This window comes from Nannizzia gypsea, genomic scaffold (genome assembly GCF_000150975.2).
Source record: "Nannizzia gypsea CBS 118893 supercont1.3 genomic scaffold, whole genome shotgun sequence".
Taxonomy (NCBI): domain Eukaryota; kingdom Fungi; phylum Ascomycota; class Eurotiomycetes; order Onygenales; family Arthrodermataceae; genus Nannizzia; species Nannizzia gypsea.
In genome coordinates this window covers 184,680-206,671 of record NW_003345199.1, presented here as the reverse complement: position 1 = coordinate 206,671, position 21,992 = coordinate 184,680, and the positions used below count along the sequence as shown (strand labels likewise).

Genomic DNA, 21,992 nt, shown 5'->3' with positions numbered 1-21,992 from the left:
AGCTTGGTGCAGGCAGCACTGGGACACCTGCTGGGGCTGGCGGAAGGATGGGCGGGCGAGTCGGTGGACTACAGAAGCTGGATACGAGGCGTCTTCCGTGTCTGGCGCAGCGAGCAGCGCGGGAATAGAGAGACGTGCAGGGGGCGCGCCGGAGTTAATCGGGTTTAGGTACTTTCGGCTGCGTCGTCCATACATACGTAAATATAACTAGGCAGTTAATTAATGCAGCCAGGGGGCGAAGAGACCGAGCGATGCTTGTCGATGGCTGTGACTCTTCGACTCTTGACTCTTTGATCCACTGCGGGACATCGCCAGGGTGAGTCACGCCCAGTCAAGCAAATACGGGGTTTGCTTTTGCTACTAAGTATATAAAATATTAACAGCCGGCGGGAAGAAGCAGTTGTTGGAAGCAAACAGCGTTCGATAGCTTTAAGCTGGTTAAAGGCAGAAGAAGGAGCCTTGGCGTGAATTTTGTTTGACAGCCCCCACGCTGAAACATTTCGTTCTTCATCGACCAGCCCGCCTTGTCAACGTCCGTCAAGGCATATACCAGTTAGGATGGCGGGCGGTACTCCACAGGGTGAAGCGCTGCTGAAGCGCCCATTATACGGTGAGCTTGAGATGTCATTCCTGCTGCGTTAGTTAAATAAACGAGGCTAACGTAACTAATGGCGGAACAGTGTACTCTCTCCCCGCCGAGCTGCTCGAGTCCCTAACCACCAAATCAGCAAACGGCAGCAGAGTATTGCCAACGGAGTCAAACGAGTCCCAGGCTGGAGCAAGGGATAGCGAGGATGACTCAAGCTCTCCAGGCTCCAAGTCCTGTGCCCTTTGCCAAGTAACCTTCCAGGAGGTCAGAGAACAACGGGAGCACGTCAAATCGGATCACCACCGGTATAATTTGAAAGCTAGGCTACGTGGAACTGCTACACTCAATGAGACAGAGTTTAACAAGGCTATTGGCGACCTTGATGAATCTATATCTGGTTCAGACTCTGAATCGAATGACGAGGAGGAGAGCGGACAGCAAACACCTGATACCACCCTGACAGCGCTATTGAAAAAACAGGCAAAGATAAGCTCACCAGTGCCTTTTGATGAAAGCTCAGACTCAAGTAAAAAGGGCCGCGGAGGGAGAGCGCCGTTGTTATGGTTTGCAAGCCCCCTGCTCGACATAAATACCTCGTTAGGGATATATCGGGCTTTATTTACAAACGAAGAACAAGCGGAACCCAATTACCTAGTTGATTCTCTTAAGGCCAAACAAAAGAAACCCCATATTATTCACCGGGCCCAAGATACTTCAGAGTCAGCTTCAAATGCATCCAAGGCCACAGCGGACTCATCCCCTGAACATATATTTCTGTGTATGATAGGTGGCGGCCATTTTGCAGCCATGGTAGTAGCGCTCGCGCCTGAAGTTCAGAAACGATCTGGAATCGAAGAAAGACAGGCACGGGTACTTGCCCATAAAACATTCCATCGATACACCACAAGACGAAAACAAGGAGGTGGTCAGGCAGCTCATGATGCTGCGGGAGGGGCTGCCCACTCTGCTGGCGCTACATTGCGGCGATATAATGAAGCAGCCTTGGAAAACGAGATCAGACAGTTGTTGAAGAGCTGGAAGGATATGATTGATGATGCACAGTTACTCTTTATTCGAGCGGTTGGATCTACTAACCGCAGAATATTGTATGGTCCGTACGAGGGACAGGTTCTGAAACATTCTGACCCAAGAATAAGAGTGTTCCCGTTCAGCACACGCCGAGCCACCCAGGCAGAGCTCATGAGAGTATTCACAGAACTCACTCGTGTCAAGGTCAGCCATATCGACGAGGCTGCTCTTGCTGCAGAAGAAGCGGAGCGGGAGGCTGCCTCTAAATCTCCAAAGTCTGTCGCGCAAATCCAACCTCAGAAACCTAAAATATCCAAAGAAGACGAAGCTGCGATGCTCCATACATCTCAGATTCAAGCTCTTATCCGGCGCTCAAAGGTTCCCGCACTTTTATCATATATTGCGAGTAATTCTATACCACATGACTTCCGTTTCTACCCTCCCAACTCGTCGCAGAACTACCATGCGTCGACACCCCTCCACCTTGCCGCAAGTTCCAATTCACCAGCTGTAGTCAGTGCATTGATGATAAAAGTTCGGGTGGATCCGACACAGCTGAACGACGATGGGAAACCACCATTCGACCTCGCTGGAAACCGCATAACTCGGGACGCATTCCGAGTTGCTCGACTTGAGCTTGGTGAAGAGGCTTGGGATTGGGAAGCTGCCCATATACCCTCTGCAATGTCCAAGCAAGAGAGTGAAAACCGAGAAGAAGCGGAGAGAAAAGCGGCAAAAGAAGTCGAGGATAAGAGACGAACAGAAGAAGTTGAACGTCTCAGGAAAGAGGAAACTCCTTCAATAGGAGGGAAGAACCGGGCGTCACGCCAAACAATTGCAGCTATTCAGCAGAAGACCGGTGCTGAGAAACGAGAAGAGGAAACAAGAGGAATGACACCGGAGATGAGGATGAAATTGGAACGAGAACGGCGTGCTAGGGCCGCTGAGGAAAGATTCCGAAAAATGCAAAGTGGCTCCGGTGCTTGAAACAGGACATGAAAACTTGGGCTCTGATTCTAAATATACCAGTCAACCGAGCCGGACTTTCTTCCAGACCTTGAGGCATTCTTGCATATCAGTAGACACCTGAGCCTCTGACCGTGCCGCTATTTGGATAGTATATATTATAGAAGAGGCATAACAGAAATTAGCCGTATTCCCTCGTAAGAATTCTATCTCCGACCGATTCATGCCTGGTGACTGATGCCAGATCGTCCAACGATCACACACCTGGGCAATTAACTTGGCTTGGTTGGAATCTAGAACCATCAGGTATAACACTGCCTTGGCCAAATCCTTGATCTGATACGTTTTAGGAACGTGATTGTTGCTCACCAACCACCTCAAGCATGCATCCGCAATGTCCTTGTTATTCAACTTTGGGGACGTCAATGCCTCCATCCCACGCTTCTCTTCATACTCACGCATGAGTCTGATTTCTTCGGTTTGATCATTCCGCATTGCCGCCCATTTGGCCTGTTCTCTGGCCCGACGAGAAGCCTCAGCTTGTGCTGGTGGCATCGTTTTTTCAACTTCTCTTGCTCTCATATCTTCAAGGAACCGGTTATGGAATTTCATATGGTCGTTAAACTGTGGCCGTGGAGATGCCCAGTGCGGCAATTCGTCTCCTTGCATGATATCTAGCAACTCCATCACACCACATGGGACCGCTTCCCTATTTACGGCCAGTAAAATATTTTGTGGCAATGCAAAGCTCCAGGTTCCTGCTTTTTCAATGTGGCCTAGTGACGAGGCAGTGTAAACGAACCATTGGGTGATTGCGTCTCCCGAATAACCCATCTCTGTCGTTCGTCCGGTGAGCGAATGGCCCTGCTCGAAGTAAATTTTCTCAATGGTATCACTTTCGATACGGAAACGTATACTGTCGCTAAGGGCATCGGTGCTGTCAAGCGAAGCACGTTTTTCCTCGAGATGGGCCAGTAGTGTTGGCACTGTAGCTAGATTTGCAGGTTCGCTGGCACCGGATGGGAGGTCTGCGCCATCTTTATCATTAATATTTCCAATTACTTCCCTTGAAATAGATCCAGGGCTTGGGGATGTTCCACCGCCGAACAGCCTGGGTTGATGGATGCGCATCCAAAAGGGTGGTAGGCAATGTTTATCGCGTTTGTCCCAATCGCATTGCCAATGGACCTTGAGGCTCAGAACACCATCTGAATCATCAGGCACACTCGTTCTCAAAACAGCACCAAATCCGTTCAGGGGCGACCGTAGCAGGACAGTTCCGGCCGGGGCCCACAGTCCACTCGTTCTCAGCATGTTCCAGCCATTTTCATCGGGTATGGCTCCACGATCTAGCAGGAATCCAACCAACTCATCGAAATCTATTTCTGCTTGAGGGACAAGTAGCTCGTCTTTATATTGGATTCGATATAACTTTTTGCCCGTTACTAGGCAGTTCCAGTGAAAGTACGACCATGAGCCTCCTAGAAGGCTAGACCGGTTTAAATTAAGTTTCCAATATTCCTCGTCTTCTTCCCGGTCAAGAGGTGTTATAGTATAGCGAGGCAATTCAACCTCAACGATCCCAGACATCATGCTCCCTCTTGTAACTGCTGAGTTGGAGTGTCCATTTTGCGCTAGGACTTTGCGAATCGAGCGAAGGACAAGGAGTGCGCGCGCACATGTGTAAAGTATTGGGAGCACACCGATCACAGCAAGGGGAACGCCAATATAGGTAATGATATCTGCGGGAGAAGCGTTCGACATTGCAACGGCGCAATGCTAGAGGAAATCGGATGTAGTAATGCCTGCTCACAAATTGAGGTTCATGTTGAGAAAAGATTGACGTGAGTTAAAAATAGGTGCTCTTTAGTTCAGTCTCCGGGGCTGCCTTGGCAGGGGTCTCAGCCTCAATCATCGTTACTCCGTATTTTGGGTGTCATCACGAAACTAAATAATGCGTCGTGCCAGGCGACAAATACCTACGTATCGTTTATCGGTTAATTTTTCCAAGCTATTTGATGCAAAATCTAACTCTGATATCCAGAGTTCTTAACCATACCAAGGTTGAAATAGCGTCGGATAAGAATTTTGTTTAGCCCGTGACATATGTAGGAAGCATGAATAATATCTATGCAAGACCGTTGAAAGTGTAGTTTGAGCGACGCATAAGTGGGATCATCCTAGACTATCATATTCAAATATAGGATGGAGCGCAAGAGAATCTAGTGAAGCCCGGTAGAGCTTCAAAGGGCTCATAGTTACTTAGTCCGTGCGTTCTTTTTTCCCAATCGGGTATATCTGGACCTCGTCTCTTCAACGTCACTTCAACCTTTCGTCGACAGCTTCATCTCTGGCTACTAGAGCAGGCATTCGCATTTACTACTCCAGATATTACATAACTTCACGTATCGTCCGCTCCTGTTCCACGATGCCTAGTCAGCACCCTAAAGATGAGAATGGCGTATTCCAGCCGTGCTCACCGGACCACGTTGGGACTCTGTATGTCCATAACGCGAAGAGCAAGTCCTGTGACGGTATGTTAATGAAGCCAACTGATTGTATATTCAGTTCCACAGAGGCAATATTTTAGATATCAAGGCACGAACGATTGTGTTAACCTAAAGGCTTATAGAGTGGAAGTTATTCGCCAACGAAGAACTCATAGTGGGCAGGAACTCAAGCTCATGGTAAGTGTTCTTCTCATTTCCAATAATCAAAAGCAATTCCGGAAGCTCATAGCTGACTCTTCTAGTCATTTGGTCATTGACGACCCTATGGTTTCCAACATACATCTTCGTATCTACTCAATCATATTTGACCAAGAGAACCCTTTACAGGTTGCACCTCTCGTGTATGTCCAGGACCTATCCCTCAATGGAGCCTTCTGGAATGAACTTAAAATAGGAAAAGGGAGCGGAGGGTTCCTCTTAAGTGACGGGGATATGGTGAAAATTTGCAGCAACGTCGTGATAGAGTACAGGGGTGCGAAAGTGCTTCAGACGCCTTTTGACCGAGTCCAGACGCAGGAGATGAAACACTTCGATAAGCTGTACGCCATAACGAACCGTACGTTAGGCTGTGGAGCATATGGGCGAGTACACATGTCCATTGACAAGAAGAAGAAACGACAGCTGGCGTGCAAAATAGTAAACCTAGGAGACCTGAAAGCCAGGCTTCGACAGGTTGAGATGGGAAAAATTCCTCCAATAGCTGCTTCGGAAGCACGTAAGACATCTAAGCGCCTCACATATAGGGTACAGGCCAAACTTCGGATGTACGACCGGGAGGTGGAAATTTTGCAGAAGCTACGACATGTAAGTGGGATAATCATGCATAGTCATTTGCAACCACAACTAACAAGTCAGCTAGCCCAACATCATCAATATTGAAAAGGTTTTCAAGACAGAGAATACTATGTGAGTATTCATTCGTTGACTAAACTATGACCAAGTGTCTGAGAGGTAAACAGGTATATATTCCAAGATCTTGTCACGGCAGGCGACTTATTCTCCTTCCTTGAGTTCAAGAACGGAAAGCTTCTAGATGTGGAGGCAGCTGTGATAATCCGACAAGTTGTGATTGCATTAGTATACCTACATGATCAGAATGTTGTCCATCGGGACTTGAAACCGGATAACGTGCTAATGACATCCTTGTCCAATGGAGCCCGGGTGATATTAACTGACTTTGGGTGTGCTCGGTACCTGAACCCCAAGAAGTCACGTATGGCCTCCGTGATGGGAACCCTGGAGTATACAGCACCGTAAGAATGCCTGACTATAAACCAGCACAATGTGTCTACTAATATGTGTTATAATAGAGAGATGGGTCAAGGGTGCCACAAGCCAACTAAAGGGTATACTAAATCTGTTGACCTGTGGTCTCTAGGCTGTCTCACAGTTGTCCTTCTGACAGGTGGTTCACCGTTCAGTGATCCAGTGACTGGTAAATATTGTGGAAAACTCGCCAAACAATGTAACCTCGGTGTTCTCGAGCAGGATGAAGACTGGAAGAATGTAGGTGGCCGTGCAAAACAGTTTGTCCGTGGCCTTCTCGTCCTTGACGACGAGCAGCGAATGACGGCCGAGGAAGCATTGAACCATGATTGGTTCACCAACAGTGCGCACAGCCAAGCTTTCAACGAGCTCTACCTGCGTGCAATCCAGGGATGGGAGCCACGAGACGAAAAAGAGAGGGTTTTATATGACCTGCAGTATGTACAGGGGTCTATGGGCGAGTACAGCTTCTGGCAAGGTAGGAGTGCAATTCGGCTTTCTCCAGGAAGCCAGGGGCACAATCTAAAGAGTACGTCCTCTGAGGATGAGGTCGGAGAGTCGTCGTACTTCTCTATCTCGCGCCGGAATGCTGTTGGAACGGGGTTCGGGCGAAACATATCAATAACGCTCTCAGACCCAGGAAACAAAAAGACCCCTGACATACTACATAGTAGCACGGATACTCCTTTCCCTCACTCTCCACAAGGGTCAACGGCTCAAAAGCGGGATGGTACATTAACAGTCCTAAAAAGGGCTAGAGTCCGCTTTGAAGCGACCAGCCATGATGATGCAGCTGACCACCAGGCCAAGCCGCGTATCAGGAACCCGTTTAGTCCCGAAGCATGGGACAAGAGTGATCACGAACCAGTTCAACGGCCGAAAGGAACGCAGTCCAACACGAGTGTGGGTGATAATACGGAGCACGAGCAACCAGAGGTCGCAACTGAAGGCGAATGGGATCTTAATGTGGCAGGAAATGTCAGAGACCCCTCACCGGTCACAAAACGAAAACGGAAAGATGCTATCGCTCCTAGGTTGGAGACGGCTACTGCCCTTCATACCCATAGGGTTCATTTCAATGGTGTACGCTCTTGGCCAAAGCGCAACACCAATGGTGATAGATCCCTTTTGGAGGAGGACGAGGTGTTTGAAGAGGTACTTGACCCTCTGACTGGGAAGTGTCGTGCAGTCAGATATGGTGAGCATTAGAACGTCGTTATACCGACGCGTTGACAGGGAGGTATCTGTCATATGGCCGCCGCGGTCATGCATCTTTGATTTCATTTCATTTTCATTTTATTTTCAAAAAAAGGGTCGCCGAAGTTAGAAGCCACTGCGTGCGGAGTATAGCTATCTTGATAGCCCGTGGCAAACAGCCCGCAACGTGCTCTTTCTTTGTCCTCTCTTCCACTCCTTCGGTCAGGTTGTTATGTTTCTTCCCTTGGAGGTTATCGTTCTTGCCCTGCATGAAGGAATAGATGACTAATTTCCAGTGACTACCAACCACATTTCATTGGCTAAGTTAAAGTTTTACTCTGCAGGTACACGAAACGCGAAAAAGCACGACAGACGCGTTAGCGCGCGTGCAGCGCGTCTGACTTTGATGGCTTTTCGCTTGTGTGGCAAACGAGAAGAAAAAAAGCGAAGATAGTTCGACAAAAAGGATATCGAATATGCAGAGTATCAAAGTCAATTTGAGGAGTGGCGAGCCTTCAGAAAAAATATTGGTGGCCAGAAGGAAGGCTGATTTGCCTAGCGACACAGCCGGTACTTGCGCGAATCCGGCCACACTGAGACATGGGATAACCAGGGGGCCTATTTTTAAAGAGAGAGAACTTTTTCTCTTTCTCTTCAGCTGACTCTTCGAATCGTTTATTATGGTTAACTGGGGTGGCTATACTTTGGGCTCTGTGAAGATGAACTCCTGGCAGGCTAGCACGCACCCGTCGTCATGGTGATATCGAGTGGGCAAGGCCCAAGTCAGGCGATGGAATTATTTGATGGGACGGACCGCAGCCTTCAAAACCTTCAACACCCCTGGTACCTTCGCCCCCAACTTTATTCTGCTACCCATTAAAGCCGAGTCGTGGACAGTGGACATTTTCTTATGATCGTCTCGACTACCTTGCAAGGATGGGTGATCGGCTGGCCAATCGAAGGAGCAGGTGGTCGCAGTTTGTGACACAGCGACGCACTTCTTTTCGGGAACTTCGGTGGTACAGAGGACAACTTCGAGGGTCACAGCCTATACTCTGTATGAGTCGATCAGACAGAGAGGCGGTTATTGTCAAGGGAGGTCTTCCACCGGTTCAAGACAGGTGCACTCCGTAGGAAACTGGAGATTACTCCGTACTCGCAGTCAAAAATATCGCAGGCGTCTGTCAGCAGCTTGCTGTGGTTGACATGTTGTGTTCCGGCCTGGAAGGGCTGTTGAAAGAACAGCAGAAACCGTGTGGGATAAAGGAAGGCTTGGTGTAGATGTTTCTTCTGCAGGACGGGTGGGGAGAAGAGAAAGCAGAAAATCAATGCTGGCCGGAGGAGCTTCCGGCTGAGCAAACTCCCTGCCCTTTCTCCGTCCGTTGCTATGCTACGAAGAACTATGAAAAGAATAACTAGACAGAAACAAACAAACAAAGCCCCAGGGGTGGGCGGTTAGATGTTCAACCGCACCACACAGGCAGGCAGGATGGTGCCTCCCTCGCTTGGTAGACCTCTGGGGCCATCACATTATCGTCTTCCTTTTTCCGCCCACGCTCTAGCTCCTATCAGCCCGGGTCCCTTGGGGTCTTGTCTCGGTCCTCATGCCGGCCTCTTCACCGCAGATGACGGACGGGAAACTAGTCCTGACGGAGCATTTCTTTCCCCCCTGCCCTGAGGATGGATGGACCGCTCTTTGGCTCGCAGGACGGCTCCATACGCCTACACTTAGCGCTCTCTTAGCACAATCTCTTGAGGTCTCTTCACTCTCCATGCTGGCCTCCTCATTATTTAGCCGGCGTTGCTGCGACTTTCCACCTCGCGGCTTTACTTTTTCCTGCAGCGCCAAATTAGCCTTGAACGCGCCAAGCCGCTTGTGCCGCTAGCCTGTCAGAGCCCGTTTTTTGCCTTTCTGTCCTCCCGATCGTGCGATTTATGTTGATTTTCCCTCCCAACCTCCTCCCCCCCAGGTTCCCAACTCCTTACAAGCAGGCAGCCCGCACCCGCCGCATCACCGTTTAACCACCCACGCACCGTCGCAAAGACCGCTACGTCGCAGCGCCTGAAGCGCATCACTTGGTAGATTCGCTTCCAGCTTACCGCATCTTCATACCGCCTCGCGTTCTCAAGGAAACTCGCCCGGCGCATAACTCGCAGCGCAGAAAATCAGGCAGCGACCAGCACCGCGCAAACAACGCTCCCTCTTTTGAATACATAATTCGCCCTCACATCTGCTCAGTCGCCAACACCTGACACAGGCTTGCGCTTCTGCATACGCAGCGTACAGATCACTCCGAGCAGGATGCTTCTTCCATCTGCCCTGTCGTGCGAGTCACGGCAGCAACAATATTCCTCTCGACCTCGCTTCGCAACCTCCCATCTCTTTCCATCCACTCCGCCGCCTTCCGACGACGGCATTAGATCTGGCAATGGTCTATTGGGAACATGCCGAGCGCTTCAGTCGCTGCTGAACGCATCCCCCGCCGCATCACCCAGTCGGGTGCGCACTCGAGCACCCAAGCCAGAACGCCTCCAGAGTCCTCTACAAGTGAAACCCACGCCATATATTCAGAACCGAACCGCCTCTGATTCATCTACTTCATCTTTTACGGGGTCTTTATCGTCTATGCGCACTGTTAAGAGAGTTGTCAAGCCTGCTGCAAAGTATCCTCGTGGTGCCAACAAGAGAAGGAGAGACGCCTACGAGGACCCAATCGACTTCCAGCACGGCAGCAAGAACAGGGAGCATGAAGACAAGTTCTCCACACCGAAAAGGCAGAGACGTGCACCTCCAGAGCTTCCGCTTGGTCTCGAAACCGGAGATTTCCGATCACTGGACACTCCATCCAGGTCGCAACGGTCACCCACCCAGTCCCCATGCACCCGGCGACAATGGAACCGACAAGGCGATGATATGAATGAAATACCCGCCAGTAGTATTACACCTCCAGATTCCACCCCTTCCTTTCCATCTTTTGCTGTTACTACGGCCACGCACAACTCCTTGAACAACGCCATAGACTCTTCGATATTCTCCTCACCTCCCCACCCGAGCACAGAATGGACAAGCGAAGACGATGGAAGACTAGTTGAGCTCGTACTGGAGAAGCTGAAACTGTCCAAACGTGACTGGAACGATTGTGCCAGGCGGATGGGCAAGAACAACGATTCCGTCGGCAAGCGATGGAAAGCCCTTGTCGGGGAAGGCAACGTTGGCCTCAGACGGGGACGGCGGATGGTTAGAGGGCGGATAGATGAGAGCTGGCGGCCATGATACAGGTTGGCCTTCGTTCTCGTCGCCTTTTTACTTATTGATTTTCTTTTTTTTTATTTCTTATTTTTTTTTTCTTTTAATACTTCCCTTTTCCATTTTTGCTCTTGTTGTCAGCACTCTAGACCTACGTGTTATCTGCTTTGATTGATTTACGCCCTCTCATGTAGGGATGATGTCCTGAAGGACATGGACAATGAACCAGACAGTACTCCCTGGATGGCGGGAGGCCCGGCGCGTGCTGGATATTATTCGGTTTTCTTTCGATATTTTTCTTTCGATATCTTTGTACCTGACTCTGCTATCCTTCGGATTATGATGTGACGACTCTCCTACTTCTAAATACTCATCTCGATTATCGCCTATGAAATGAACGTATCTACTCAATTGCTTATCTATGCCGTCTTATCTTATCTGTTTAACTAGTTATCTACCTAATGTATCTCATTGACGAGTCAGTTACCTATTTTTATGCTGTGGCTTGTACTTACGAGGCTGCAAAATGCGTAGTTTGAAACATCCTAGTCCACGTCACATCTTAAGATAAACATCTCAGCAGAAGCAAAAATTCTGCTTCTGCACCAGGCCGGTGTTGGGCTTTTTCTCTTCTTTACGCCAATGCTGCTGACAGTATTCGCCCGACCTAGCAACAAACGGACATCCATTTACTGATACCCATGGTTCCCTGTCGGCCAGCGGTGACACGCAGGATGCACTTTACATGGTCTTACTCCGTTTGCCTGAAATATCTGGAACCCCTTCACCAGCACATGCAGGCGGCTGCTGACCGCAGTGACTGCAGGTATTAACTTGAGACAGTCACATTTTACGTTCACTGCAGAAAAGGCGAGGCAATCGAATATAAATACCCGTTCCTCGTCCCCAGGACTGTGTCTTCTCTCTCCAACTTCCTCCCCCGTTTCTCTATCTCTAATTGGGGGACCCTTCAGTATATATATATACTATGGCAATTTGATACCTCTCTCCCCCATACATACCTAGGTACATTTATCTATGCAAAGGCCCAAAAAAACTAAAAAATAACACTCAACATTCAAGACGGCACACTCATCCTCGAAACAATGGTTAGAGAACCCTGTGAATTCGCAGCTAGGCAGCTGGAAGCCTACATTGTGAAAGAAACCACAAAAAAAGAGCCTCTACTACACACTATCCTTCGTTCCGGAGAAAATTGAGCAATCTTCTGTTAGTCTCCAAGTTACCTCGTTCAAATTATCCAATATCTAACTAGGATGCAAGCACACAGGGACACCCTATGGCAACATTCCCTGTCGTGTATGCTAGGTGCGGAGCTGTATTGCAACTATGAAACCGACAGTCAAGAAAAATGATCGACCTGCTGGGAAACGCAAAGAGAATATATGATTAATCAGCCTTTTGACTAATACTATCATGAGCTGCAGTATGCTCCTAGACTGTAGACGTGACCACGAATCCGAAGATAGGCTGTAGCCGCATAGGACCATCTACGCTACCGAACTGCACCGCCGCAGAGTCACGAGCCCGGCGGGATATCATCATCACAATGCTCAATGACACCGGAGGCCTCTACCGGGGAGAGAATCAGATTTTGAGGCGCTTCAAATGCCTCATAGCCTCCGGCCTTTGGTCACTCCTGAATACTGAGTTAGAGATATTCAGTGCATCGATGTCTACCTATCCATGCCCGATGAACATATTTACAAATTAAAAGCATCCAATGAGAATGCTGGGGGCAAGTTCAAGCAACTCGCCCTTTACTGCCTTCGTCGGCGCCTACAATCGAAATCCGTTAGCCCTGGATGGTCTGGAAAAGCTATATCTATCGATATTATCCAATTTCCAAAACTCCTGGAGCAGGATACAGGAGGTTGGTATCTAATTCTATATAATGACGGTCACAATACCACGAAAATATGAACAAAAACCGCGTGTACAACATAACAAAAGTGCTATCAAAAAGGGGTATACTAGCACTTTTCACCAACAAAATTCTATAAGCTTTTTTCTTTGAGCCCTTATCTTTATGCAAAGAGAGACGGGTTTAAAGAGCAGAAAATGCGGGGGACGTCAAATGGGGAAAGGACTAGGAGGACGATACTAGCAGCGGCCATAGACCTTGCAGTAGCATGTATCTTCCTCAGGACAGCTATAAATAGGTTCGTTAGTAACCATGTAGTGACAGCCGTGATACGGGGGAATAAGAAAATGGTCAGGGGATAGTTACTAGATAGCATCCTTGCCGAAGATTATATGCCAGATATACTCGAATATACGGCCGCTAGTGGCGTCATTGAGCGAGGTATCAAACAACCACTGCCGGAAGTGTATGTAATCCTCCAACGGTCGAAGTCGAATCTGGTCCCTTGAGACAGCAAACTGCGCACAGCATGCAACCATCACCACATCCGGCACTGGTATAACGGTTTGAACACTTGTCCTGTCTCCGTTGGCAGCAGCTGCAGCTCTCCCCTGCGCTGTGCCGTTAAATAGTTCGCCCCACACTTCAGGTGTAATAAGCGGGTGTCTGCCGGGCGATGTGCAACCCAGGTTGCGCATACATCGAAGGTTAGCATAGCCGTTTTCCCTGATATAGTCCGTCTGCAGGGACTGCATAGCTATAGCGTTATCGTGCAGCGGAGCATCGACATGCCACGCCCTGAGAAAGCCGTTGCGGTGAGAGTGTAAGAAGGCGACGACAGAAGGGAGAGAATCGTAGTGTTCTATGACATAGGTAAGGTACGCCATTGCTTCATGGCCCTTGTTCGCCGGCGTTTTAAGGCGGTTTGGGTCTCTTCGGGTTTCTGGCGATGGGTTGACGGTGTAGATCGCCCGCTGCCAGCTGTAAATATACTTTAGCATATCGGTGTTAAACCTGGTGGAAGAGCTAGGGGCCAGCATACTCCGGGAGATATTCCTCAACCCACTGGGTGTCTTCCTCCTCCAGGGCCGCCATAACAATGGCCTTGTCGCCCACAGCAGTGGCATTGGATGGCCTGATGGGCTGCCTGGTCGGGTCGAGAGAGTCTCTGAGATAGTCTCGGACGTTGTACTGGTCCGCAATGGCTCGTAGTTCACCACCGAGGAAGAACCATACACAGGCCAGTACGGATCCCGTAAGGATCATGAGATGACGGAGCCGGCATTTCGTCATGGTGAACCAGCGCAAACGCAAGGGGAGGGGAGGGGAAACGAGCAGAAGAGATGAGAGTCAAGAAGCAAAAGAAACAGAGAAGAAAAGTAGACAGGGACAATAAGAGGAGAGACGGGAAGATAATGGACGCTGACGGGGCCGGGGGGAGATGAATGCACGACGAGATTACCACAGCTTGGCCGGCGTCAACGGTGTAGAAGACATCGTTATCGAGAACCGCAGGGCGAAGAGACAAAGACAGGCGTCTGCCGCCGCCATCAGGAGAGCCTCCTGCAGATGTCAGACCAAAAGTATCGAGAGACGTTGGCTTGGAGAAGGGGGGAGCATATTTACTCTCTGCCCGACTGCATCGCTGTCTCTCCACAGCGGCGAATGGTCGCGCCTCGTCAGCCTGTGACATCGCTCGCTAATGTAACTAAAGCAGAGAGGTCAGTCTTTCGGGCTAGGAAAAAGGGGCTAGAGTTATAACTAACTAAGAATAAATTAGTGGCTGAGAGATCTGGTAGTGCTCCATCTCGATGGAGTCGCGGTGCCGTCTCGCAGTGGTTTGTTTGCCTCTTCCCCCTGACTCCCTGTTTGACCGGGCCTCGAGCCAAAGGGCGCGCAGAGAGGCCGCCATGTGTGGGAGGCTGGCTCCTCCTGTGGGCCGGAGTACAGAGAAACGAACGGTGACTATATGTTGTCTTTCTATAGCCATCTTTAGCATGCGTTGTCGACCACTGACAATATAACTGACATCTTGCGTCCTTAAAACACGAGAAAAGTCAACGAGAAGAAGCAAACACAAAATGAATACATATGTATATACCAACTAGTTAAACGGGAAAAAAAACAAGCACTTTCCAAGCCGAAGGAACCGAACCTTAAATCCTTCATTTCTCGCGGTTTTGAGCATGCATAAAGGCTTGTCAAGTTCGATAGTTATATCAAACTGTTGCCTGGAGGAGTTGCTGGCGGGAGAGAGTCGAGTCGGCACGGGAGCAGAAGTAAAAAGATCGCTCTTGAGGCATCCTGTATTTTAGTTATTCAAGCTGAAACCACTAACTAACTAATCAACCTGGGTAGGTAGTGAGGTCTTTGTCTCATTCACCCTGTCGGCCAGTGTCTTGACATAACCACGGGCTATATATCCGGTTGCAGTGCTCCGTCGGTTTGCCCAGCTTAGGAGTATTCAAGTCGTTTAAGCAGGAGAACCGTCGAGTGCCAGGATAACTAGACATATCCATCTGGCTCAAGTCATGTTTAACCATTGTTAACGAATATTAATACCATCGCTCCGTTTTGGTTTCATGGCTTTGGTAGTTGGCATGGCTGCTAAGCGCCTTGCTAGTCACATGGTATGAAGAGACGATTGATAGCTAAAAGTAAATCCATCATAATCGAAGGCATACAAGCATCTAAAAAATAAGCAGTTTACTCAAGTCTCCAGAGCCACCGTAAACTAGGCTTTCCTTATGTCCATACTCGATCTCTTGCACCACTTTCCTTCTATCAAAGACATTCATACGCCCAGAAACCGATCCTTTCTCGTATTGCTTTGATTTCATCATAGCCTTCTAAAGTATTAGCAGAGCCACCCAACTTTTGTTCAAGTTGATATGCATGGTTTGATGCATATGAACTGGTCTGCTGGCCTGGACGGCCAAAAGGGATTCCGTATGCTGTCAGCACATCCTGTACAATTGCTGACTGAGCTGGAGAAAGTTCAGACCATGTGTTACCTGGGGGGTGAAGACGAGCTTGCCTTGTAGCTAGAGCAAGCGGGTGGTTGCGAGTTGATAGACTATTTCACATATGGACCATTGACCATGTTATAGAAGAGTGTCAGCAGTGCATCTGGTACCGTACAGGGAATACTCCACTCACAGGGGGACGTTTGCCCCTTTTATTTTCGGCAACGCGGGTTTCGACGATAAGTTAGTATGCAGGTCACCATGAGAGGGATACCAAAAAAGGGACCTACGGTGGGATAGCGGCTCGAGAGCCTCTCAGGCTACAAGTGTAGCAACTGACTGTAGATTTGCAGATAGTGGAATGGAGGGAAGTCAGCGTTGGATCTCACATTGTATATGTATGTCATGCCGTTTCACTTACGGGGAGGGGCATGGCCCCTATACTGTCGAAGAAAAAAAAGAATCTGGTGGTAGTTGTTAGTATATAAGTCATCTTAAATGGTGAAGTAGCCCAAGACCCACCATGATAAGGCTCGGAGTGCCTCGGATTGTAGCTAGGACAAAGGGCTATGGTACACGAAAGAGGAAAGTCAGCCTTGGTTTTTGCAGTGGAACAAACCTTTAACTAGAGTGATAGCGGAAGAAGGGGGGAAGGGGGGAAGGGGGAGAAGGGGGAGGGGAGGGGCCTTGGAGGCCGTCATTACATATATGGCAACATATGGCAGATATGGCATAGATAGCAATGGATGGCAGAGATGGGTATAGATAGCAGAAATGACAGAGATGGCAGAGATAGTATATATAGCAGAGATAGCAAAGATGGCATATATGATATAGATGGCAGAGATAGGTATAGATAGCGGAAATGACAGAGATAGCAGAGATAGCAGAGATAGCAGAGATAGATATAGACGGCAGAGATGGCAGAGATAGGAGAGATAGTATAGATAGCAGAGATAGCAGAGATAGGTATAGATGGCAGAGATAGTAGGAGATGGGTATAGATTGGTATAGATTGGTATAGATGGCTGTATAGATGAGAAAGAGAAGAGGAAAGAAGATGTGAGAGAGGGAGAAGGAGCGAGTTTAAATAGACAGGCCCTCCAGGACATTACGTATATATCCTAGAAACTATTTCGCCTTCAAATGTAACTCGTGGATAGCACTTTCGTCAGAAATGGCTCAATGAGGGTCATGTGGACGTAGCCATGACGTGGGAGCGCCTTCTGTTCACCAGGAAATTGCTCTGGCTATAGGCCATTATCTGGCACCTTCCTCTGCTCAAAATCTGGATGGCGGTTGCCCAGCTACGATATCATCATCAGGTAGGAGCAATGCAGTGGCAGTAATCGGGTTACCATGGATTCTCTGTGACTCATTGCTCTTTCCGATGATAGTATTGGGATTGTATTGGAAACATGGGATAGCACCTTCCTTTTAAACTCCTGTTTCTTCTGACTTTTCCAATATCCGGACAAATGAAGCGTCATGCGTCTCATAGCTGACGCGTCAGCCTAATGCATATCAAGAGGATTTCTGTATCTCTCTTTCCCTATTACTTCGGGCTGGTCATTCTGTCCAAATACTGGAACGCAGTGGCGCAACCGGGAAAACCGGCATCTGTTTGTTAGTTGTGAACATCGGCTTTTGCCATAGGTTCATGTCACTTGAAACGTATCTTCACGATAACATACTAATCATAACGGTATCTCTTCAACGAAAAGTACCATGCAGAAGCAGTATGGATCCGTGCAACTTATTGCGTACCACACAGTGATTCCGAGGGTATCTTGTCTGGAAATATAGCCACTATTGTTGTCGAGCTCAGTAGGCAGAGAACAAAAACTCTTGCTATGATCTTGCAAGGCTTGTTTTCCCCAGAGAAGCATCCAAAAACCAATTAGTTGTAACTAGACGTAGGCCAAGATGTGAGCCACAGGCGTAAGGCGTATAGCAAGGCGTGAAATCTTGGTTCATGACTGTATTTTTCTCCTTGTTTGTAGTCCGTTTGGTGTCGAGCCGTGGTTGATCTCGATGTTGACGTCGAAGCCCGCGTTTGTTACTCGCTTGCCAAAAAATTACACGATTCTTATTGGTTGCAATGACCAGTTCAGACGCGTTGTATCCACAAAATTCGAATATATCATTGGTTTGACACTGAACTAATCAATAGTTATTATAAGTCAATGATATGTTCAGCTGATAATCGTTGAAGAAAAAGGAAGAGGAGAAAGGTGATGAGGAGGGGAAGAAATGGATATTTATATAGATAACATCCTACCTATGATGTCAACGGTTAAATCTATAGACATCCTTGGAGCTGGTTCATGTGGCCAAATGAATAGCATAGGCACCACCACCACCTGCGCCTATAACTAAACTCACCTTCCCCCCTTGGAGGTACGTATGCGCTCTTTCTTGCGCCGCGAGACGGCCCTCAGACTGAGGCAACAGTAATGGTGCAACTTGAACTCTCCCGGTATCTCTTTAGGGCACATGGCTCGCAGACGGGTGGCCACACTTTGGTTACTATTAGCGTTATGCATGGCTTATACATACCGCTCATTCACGTGGTATATCTCTCCTTCCCTTCCGCTTCTGCGCTTTTCGAGAGGCCACAACCTGGTCCTCTAGGCTTTTGCCCACATTGTCGTCCTATGAATGCAATGAAGACAATAAGTTCCTCTATCAAGTGATCAAGTGGTGCCAAGAGTTGAGCCGCCACCGTTATAGGAGGAGCACTTGGAATCATCCTGTCGCATCAGCTGTTGTTGGCCGAGAGAATAGTATATATTCCTTAGCCGGGCGTCGTTTGGCTTTCTATTAAATTCATATTGATGCCACGCGCACGTATCGTACTCCATTTCCACTTTGCTTATACTGCTCGCCAGTCTTAGCATGCGATCTTTTATCCCATACCTCTTCTTCCATTCCCTAATTAATCTGGGGCGGCTGTAGCAAGTTTTTCGGCTGGGAAATTCTGATGCTATGACCTTCCTCGACACGGATTCTGTTGCATATCATATGCAATACCGCACAATTGAAGGTTGGGCATATCCTGGTTCAGCCTTCGTTAAGCTTGTACAGGATAGGTGCCGGCATGTTCACACTGTAATTGGACATATCCTTTCGTTGCTTAGCGATGTTGATAATTTCCGTAGCTTTGCAGGCAATTAAATTTTTATCCTTCTAGGTATCATTTAAGATGCAATCCCGAACTCCCGTGCTTGTAGGCGTGGAGGCTTAGGACGACTTCATCCACGTAGGTTAGTTGGCTCTCTTGAATTGTAAGCATCCTGGGCTGGTTGAATGCATGCTGCTTCATGTTATTGTTAGTTGTGAGAGGACGTAAGAAGCTGAAGCTGACTGAATGTTTTTGGAACCAGACGGGCAGTGGAGGTCAAGTGTTGAATACCCGGCATTTTGGTGAATAGCGGATTTTATAACCGTCATCTTCGGAATATAGGTACATAAGTTTGCAGAATAGCAGTTGGGCATCCTTTCAAGAGCAAGAAGTGTTGCATCTTCTCTGCTTCCCACGATCGCCTTGTACGGCCAACGATTAATTAAGAGTGATTGTATTGGCGTTTCCTTCTTCGGCTATTTTTCGCCTCACACTAAGTTCAGCTTAGTCATTATACCCTCTAATTAGTCATCATGACTAATGTTTATCTACACGTGACTAGTCTTATCGCAGCTTTTTCTTTGCTTCGAAGAAAGACGAAGGCGAAGATGAAGTTGATATTTAAAGACGTCGACCAGCTAGTTTGAGGAAAGAAAAGGAAGACGTAAATAGATTAATAAGACTTGAACTCGACAGAGTAACACCGCCAAAATGCCGATGATAATGCAACCGTCGAATCAGATAAAATTCACGAATGTGTCGATTGTGAGGTTAAAGAAAGGTGAGTATCGAGCAAAGAGGAGTGAGATAGACGAGATGGCTAACTCGGGTTTCAGGCAAGAAGAGATATGAACTAGCCTGTTATAAGAATAAGCTACTGGAGTACCGATCTGGCGCTGAGACAGACCTGGACAACGTCCTTCAGATCCCCACGGTCTTTCTCTCAGTATCTCGTGGCCACACTGCACCAACGGCGGAGCTAGCCAAGTCGTTTGGGAAGGATTACAAGACAGAGGATGTCATCCAGGAGATTTTACGCAAGGGTGAGGTACAAGTGGGTGAGAAGGAGAGACGGGATATCCTCGATCGAGTTGAGAAGGAGGTGTTGGAGATAGTGTCTGCTAGGCTGGTTGACCCCGTATCGAAACGCGTCTACACCACAGGGATGATTGGTAAAGCGTTGGACCAGTTGAGTGCTGCCAGCGGGCAGCAGCAGCAGCAGCAGCAACAGCAACAACACCAACATGAAGTCGCAGAGGCAGAGGTAGATGGTGACGAGGAGATATCGAAGAAGACTGCAGAGCTGGCGCTCACCCCGCGAAAACCTCTGTGGACAGGCGTCACGACTTCAAAGTCGGCAAAGATCCAAGCCCTGGATGCAATGAAGGCCCTAATCGCTTGGCAGCCTATACCCGTCATGCGAGCCAGGATGCGTCTCCGTATTACCTGCCCAACATCTATACTGAAACAGCCGGTCCGCACAGTAACATCGTCGGCCGCTGCACCCGGCAATTCAAGCAACGCGCCCTCATCGTCGAAGAAGGAAAAAAGTAAGGGCAAGAAAGGTAAGAAGGCCGCTGACGACGAAGAAGAGGATGACCAGAGTAAAGGTGCTGCTGCTACTACATCTACCCCAGCCGCAGCCGGGACAGTCAAGGACCGGATCCTTAGTTATCTGGAACAGATTGAGTCGCAGGAGGTGATAGGCGGCGACGAATGGGAAGTCTTGGGCTTTGCTGAACCCGGGGCCTTCAAGGGGCTGGGTGAGTTCATCGGCGGAGAGACCAAGGGCAAGGGTAGGGTCGAAGTGATGGACATGGCTGTAACTCACGAAGAGTAACCTTGTCTTTGTTTGCTGGATCTATCTATACGACTAATGAATGAATGTTTCTATATATCTAGTGAGGGGAAACAAAAGGAATATAAAATATATCATGATCTCTATTATATAAGTCTATGCTAACCGGTGTAAGATATCCCGTCCGCCAGCGCCGCGTTCTATTTAGATGCCCATGCCTTTACTCCGTGGTTCTGTATAATAAACAACAACAATAATAACTAATAGGCCGTCCGTAGGTCGTAAATTCATGTATCAAATGTAATTCAATGCGTGGTGCAGGTCTGCTGCTGTAAACGCCGTCGTCCGCTTCAGTCTCGTCACTGACGAACGCTGCCGCTGGTTCAGATGCAGCTGAAGATGCAGTAGATGCTCGTCCTCGGTATTCGATGTAAGAAGAGTAGAGGAGCTGACATTTGCACCTTCGTCAGAGCTCGCTATCGACGTGGTGTTCGAGTCCTCCTCGTCTTGCAAGGAGTCGCAGTTGGCGTTGCTGATGTTTACATCTTCTCGCTCGCGGTCAACCTCCACCTCAACTTCACCTTTACCAGCTTCATCCTCGACATCGCCAGGACGTCTCACTATCACCGTTTCGCTGATGCTTGTGACGCTGTCTTGTCTCGATGGCAAACCGGTCGCCAGCGGACAGACGGACGAGTCAATGGACTGTCGCCTGTGGCTCTCCGTTGCCTTTACGATCGAGTACGCCTCGAGCACTGCTAGATGCTTCTTGTCGACCGGCCCGCGGTACTTTGGACGGGGGATCTCGTGAGGCTTGTATAGCTCGATCTTCGGCCAGGGTTCCTCTATCCTGCTTTTCCGGTTCGATGTCCGTCGAGACAATGTCTTGATGATGCTTATGCGGAACGACTTCTTCGTTGCTGGAGGGGCCGGTTGGTGCATCTGGGGTTGATACTGGTGGTGGTTCTGCTGATGCTGGTGCTGAGGTTTATGCGGTAATGGACAGGAAGTGGTGTGCTGCTTTGCCTCCTCGAGACGTTCCGCCAGCCTGGGCGAAGTATGGCTCGATAGGCGAGGGCGAGAGCTGAAGATCGCTCTCTTCATCCTCTCTCGAAGCCCTCGTCCCATGCTGTCGAGCGAGACACAGCGAGACCCTGAATCGAGATATAACCAAGAACGGCAGAGATATCATGCAACGGAACGACGAGCCAACTCCCAACGCAATGATAAAAAAATAAAAAGGAAAATGCACAGAAATAAAGGGAAATCGAAAGAAATATCTCAAGACGGCCTGCCTTCCATTCCTCTCCGACAGAGAAACCGATCACTCAGGGCCGTGTGAGCACTGCGAAACAGCTACAACAGGCGGGATCCTGACAAACGAAACACAGGGGCCGTTCTTCCTACCGTCCCTC

The 21,992-nt window shown here is 48.7% G+C and overlaps 8 protein-coding genes across 8 annotated transcripts; 4 read left to right on the top strand and 4 right to left on the bottom strand.

The window, feature by feature from the left end:
* Nucleotides 1-558: 558 nt before the first annotated feature.
* On the top strand, nt 559-2,605 carry MGYG_03505 (ankyrin repeat and zinc finger domain-containing protein 1; the record flags this gene model as incomplete). The annotated part of the gene is made up of 2 exons (XM_003173285.1): nt 559-610; nt 681-2,605. 2 exons carry the CDS (start codon nt 559-561, stop codon nt 2,603-2,605), a joined length of 1,977 nt encoding a protein of 658 aa, XP_003173333.1.
* Nucleotides 2,606-2,647: 42 nt separating this feature from the next.
* MGYG_03504 (hypothetical protein) lies at nt 2,648-4,348 on the bottom strand (the record flags this gene model as incomplete). The annotated part of the gene is made up of 1 exon (XM_003173284.1): nt 2,648-4,348. One exon carries the CDS (start codon nt 4,346-4,348, stop codon nt 2,648-2,650), a length of 1,701 nt encoding a protein of 566 aa, XP_003173332.1.
* Nucleotides 4,349-5,012: 664 nt separating this feature from the next.
* Nucleotides 5,013-7,569, top strand: MGYG_03503 (CAMK protein kinase; the record flags this gene model as incomplete). The annotated part of the gene is made up of 6 exons (XM_003173283.1): nt 5,013-5,118; nt 5,217-5,271; nt 5,337-5,898; nt 5,954-6,000; nt 6,054-6,347; nt 6,405-7,569. The coding sequence occupies 6 exons, from the start codon at nt 5,013-5,015 to the stop codon at nt 7,567-7,569; spliced, it is 2,229 nt and encodes a 742-aa protein (XP_003173331.1).
* A 2,290-nt stretch (nt 7,570-9,859) lies between these two features.
* MGYG_03502 (hypothetical protein) lies at nt 9,860-10,831 on the top strand (the record flags this gene model as incomplete). Its single annotated transcript, XM_003173282.1, has 1 exon — nt 9,860-10,831. The coding sequence occupies one exon, from the start codon at nt 9,860-9,862 to the stop codon at nt 10,829-10,831; it is 972 nt and encodes a 323-aa protein (XP_003173330.1).
* Nucleotides 10,832-12,928: 2,097 nt separating this feature from the next.
* Nucleotides 12,929-13,982, bottom strand: MGYG_03501 (hypothetical protein; the record flags this gene model as incomplete). The annotated part of the gene is made up of 3 exons (XM_003173281.1): nt 12,929-12,977; nt 13,056-13,670; nt 13,732-13,982. 3 exons carry the CDS (start codon nt 13,980-13,982, stop codon nt 12,929-12,931), a joined length of 915 nt encoding a protein of 304 aa, XP_003173329.1.
* A 1,959-nt stretch (nt 13,983-15,941) lies between these two features.
* Nucleotides 15,942-16,356, bottom strand: MGYG_03500 (hypothetical protein; the record flags this gene model as incomplete). Its single annotated transcript, XM_003173280.1, has 4 exons — nt 15,942-15,994; nt 16,077-16,098; nt 16,178-16,209; nt 16,275-16,356. 4 exons carry the CDS (start codon nt 16,354-16,356, stop codon nt 15,942-15,944), a joined length of 189 nt encoding a protein of 62 aa, XP_003173328.1.
* A 3,134-nt stretch (nt 16,357-19,490) lies between these two features.
* On the top strand, nt 19,491-20,619 carry MGYG_03499 (hypothetical protein; the record flags this gene model as incomplete). Its single annotated transcript, XM_003173279.1, has 2 exons — nt 19,491-19,560; nt 19,616-20,619. The coding sequence occupies 2 exons, from the start codon at nt 19,491-19,493 to the stop codon at nt 20,617-20,619; spliced, it is 1,074 nt and encodes a 357-aa protein (XP_003173327.1).
* Nucleotides 20,620-20,871: 252 nt separating this feature from the next.
* MGYG_03498 (hypothetical protein) lies at nt 20,872-21,705 on the bottom strand (the record flags this gene model as incomplete). Its single annotated transcript, XM_003173278.1, has 1 exon — nt 20,872-21,705. One exon carries the CDS (start codon nt 21,703-21,705, stop codon nt 20,872-20,874), a length of 834 nt encoding a protein of 277 aa, XP_003173326.1.
* Nucleotides 21,706-21,992: the final 287 nt, after the last annotated feature.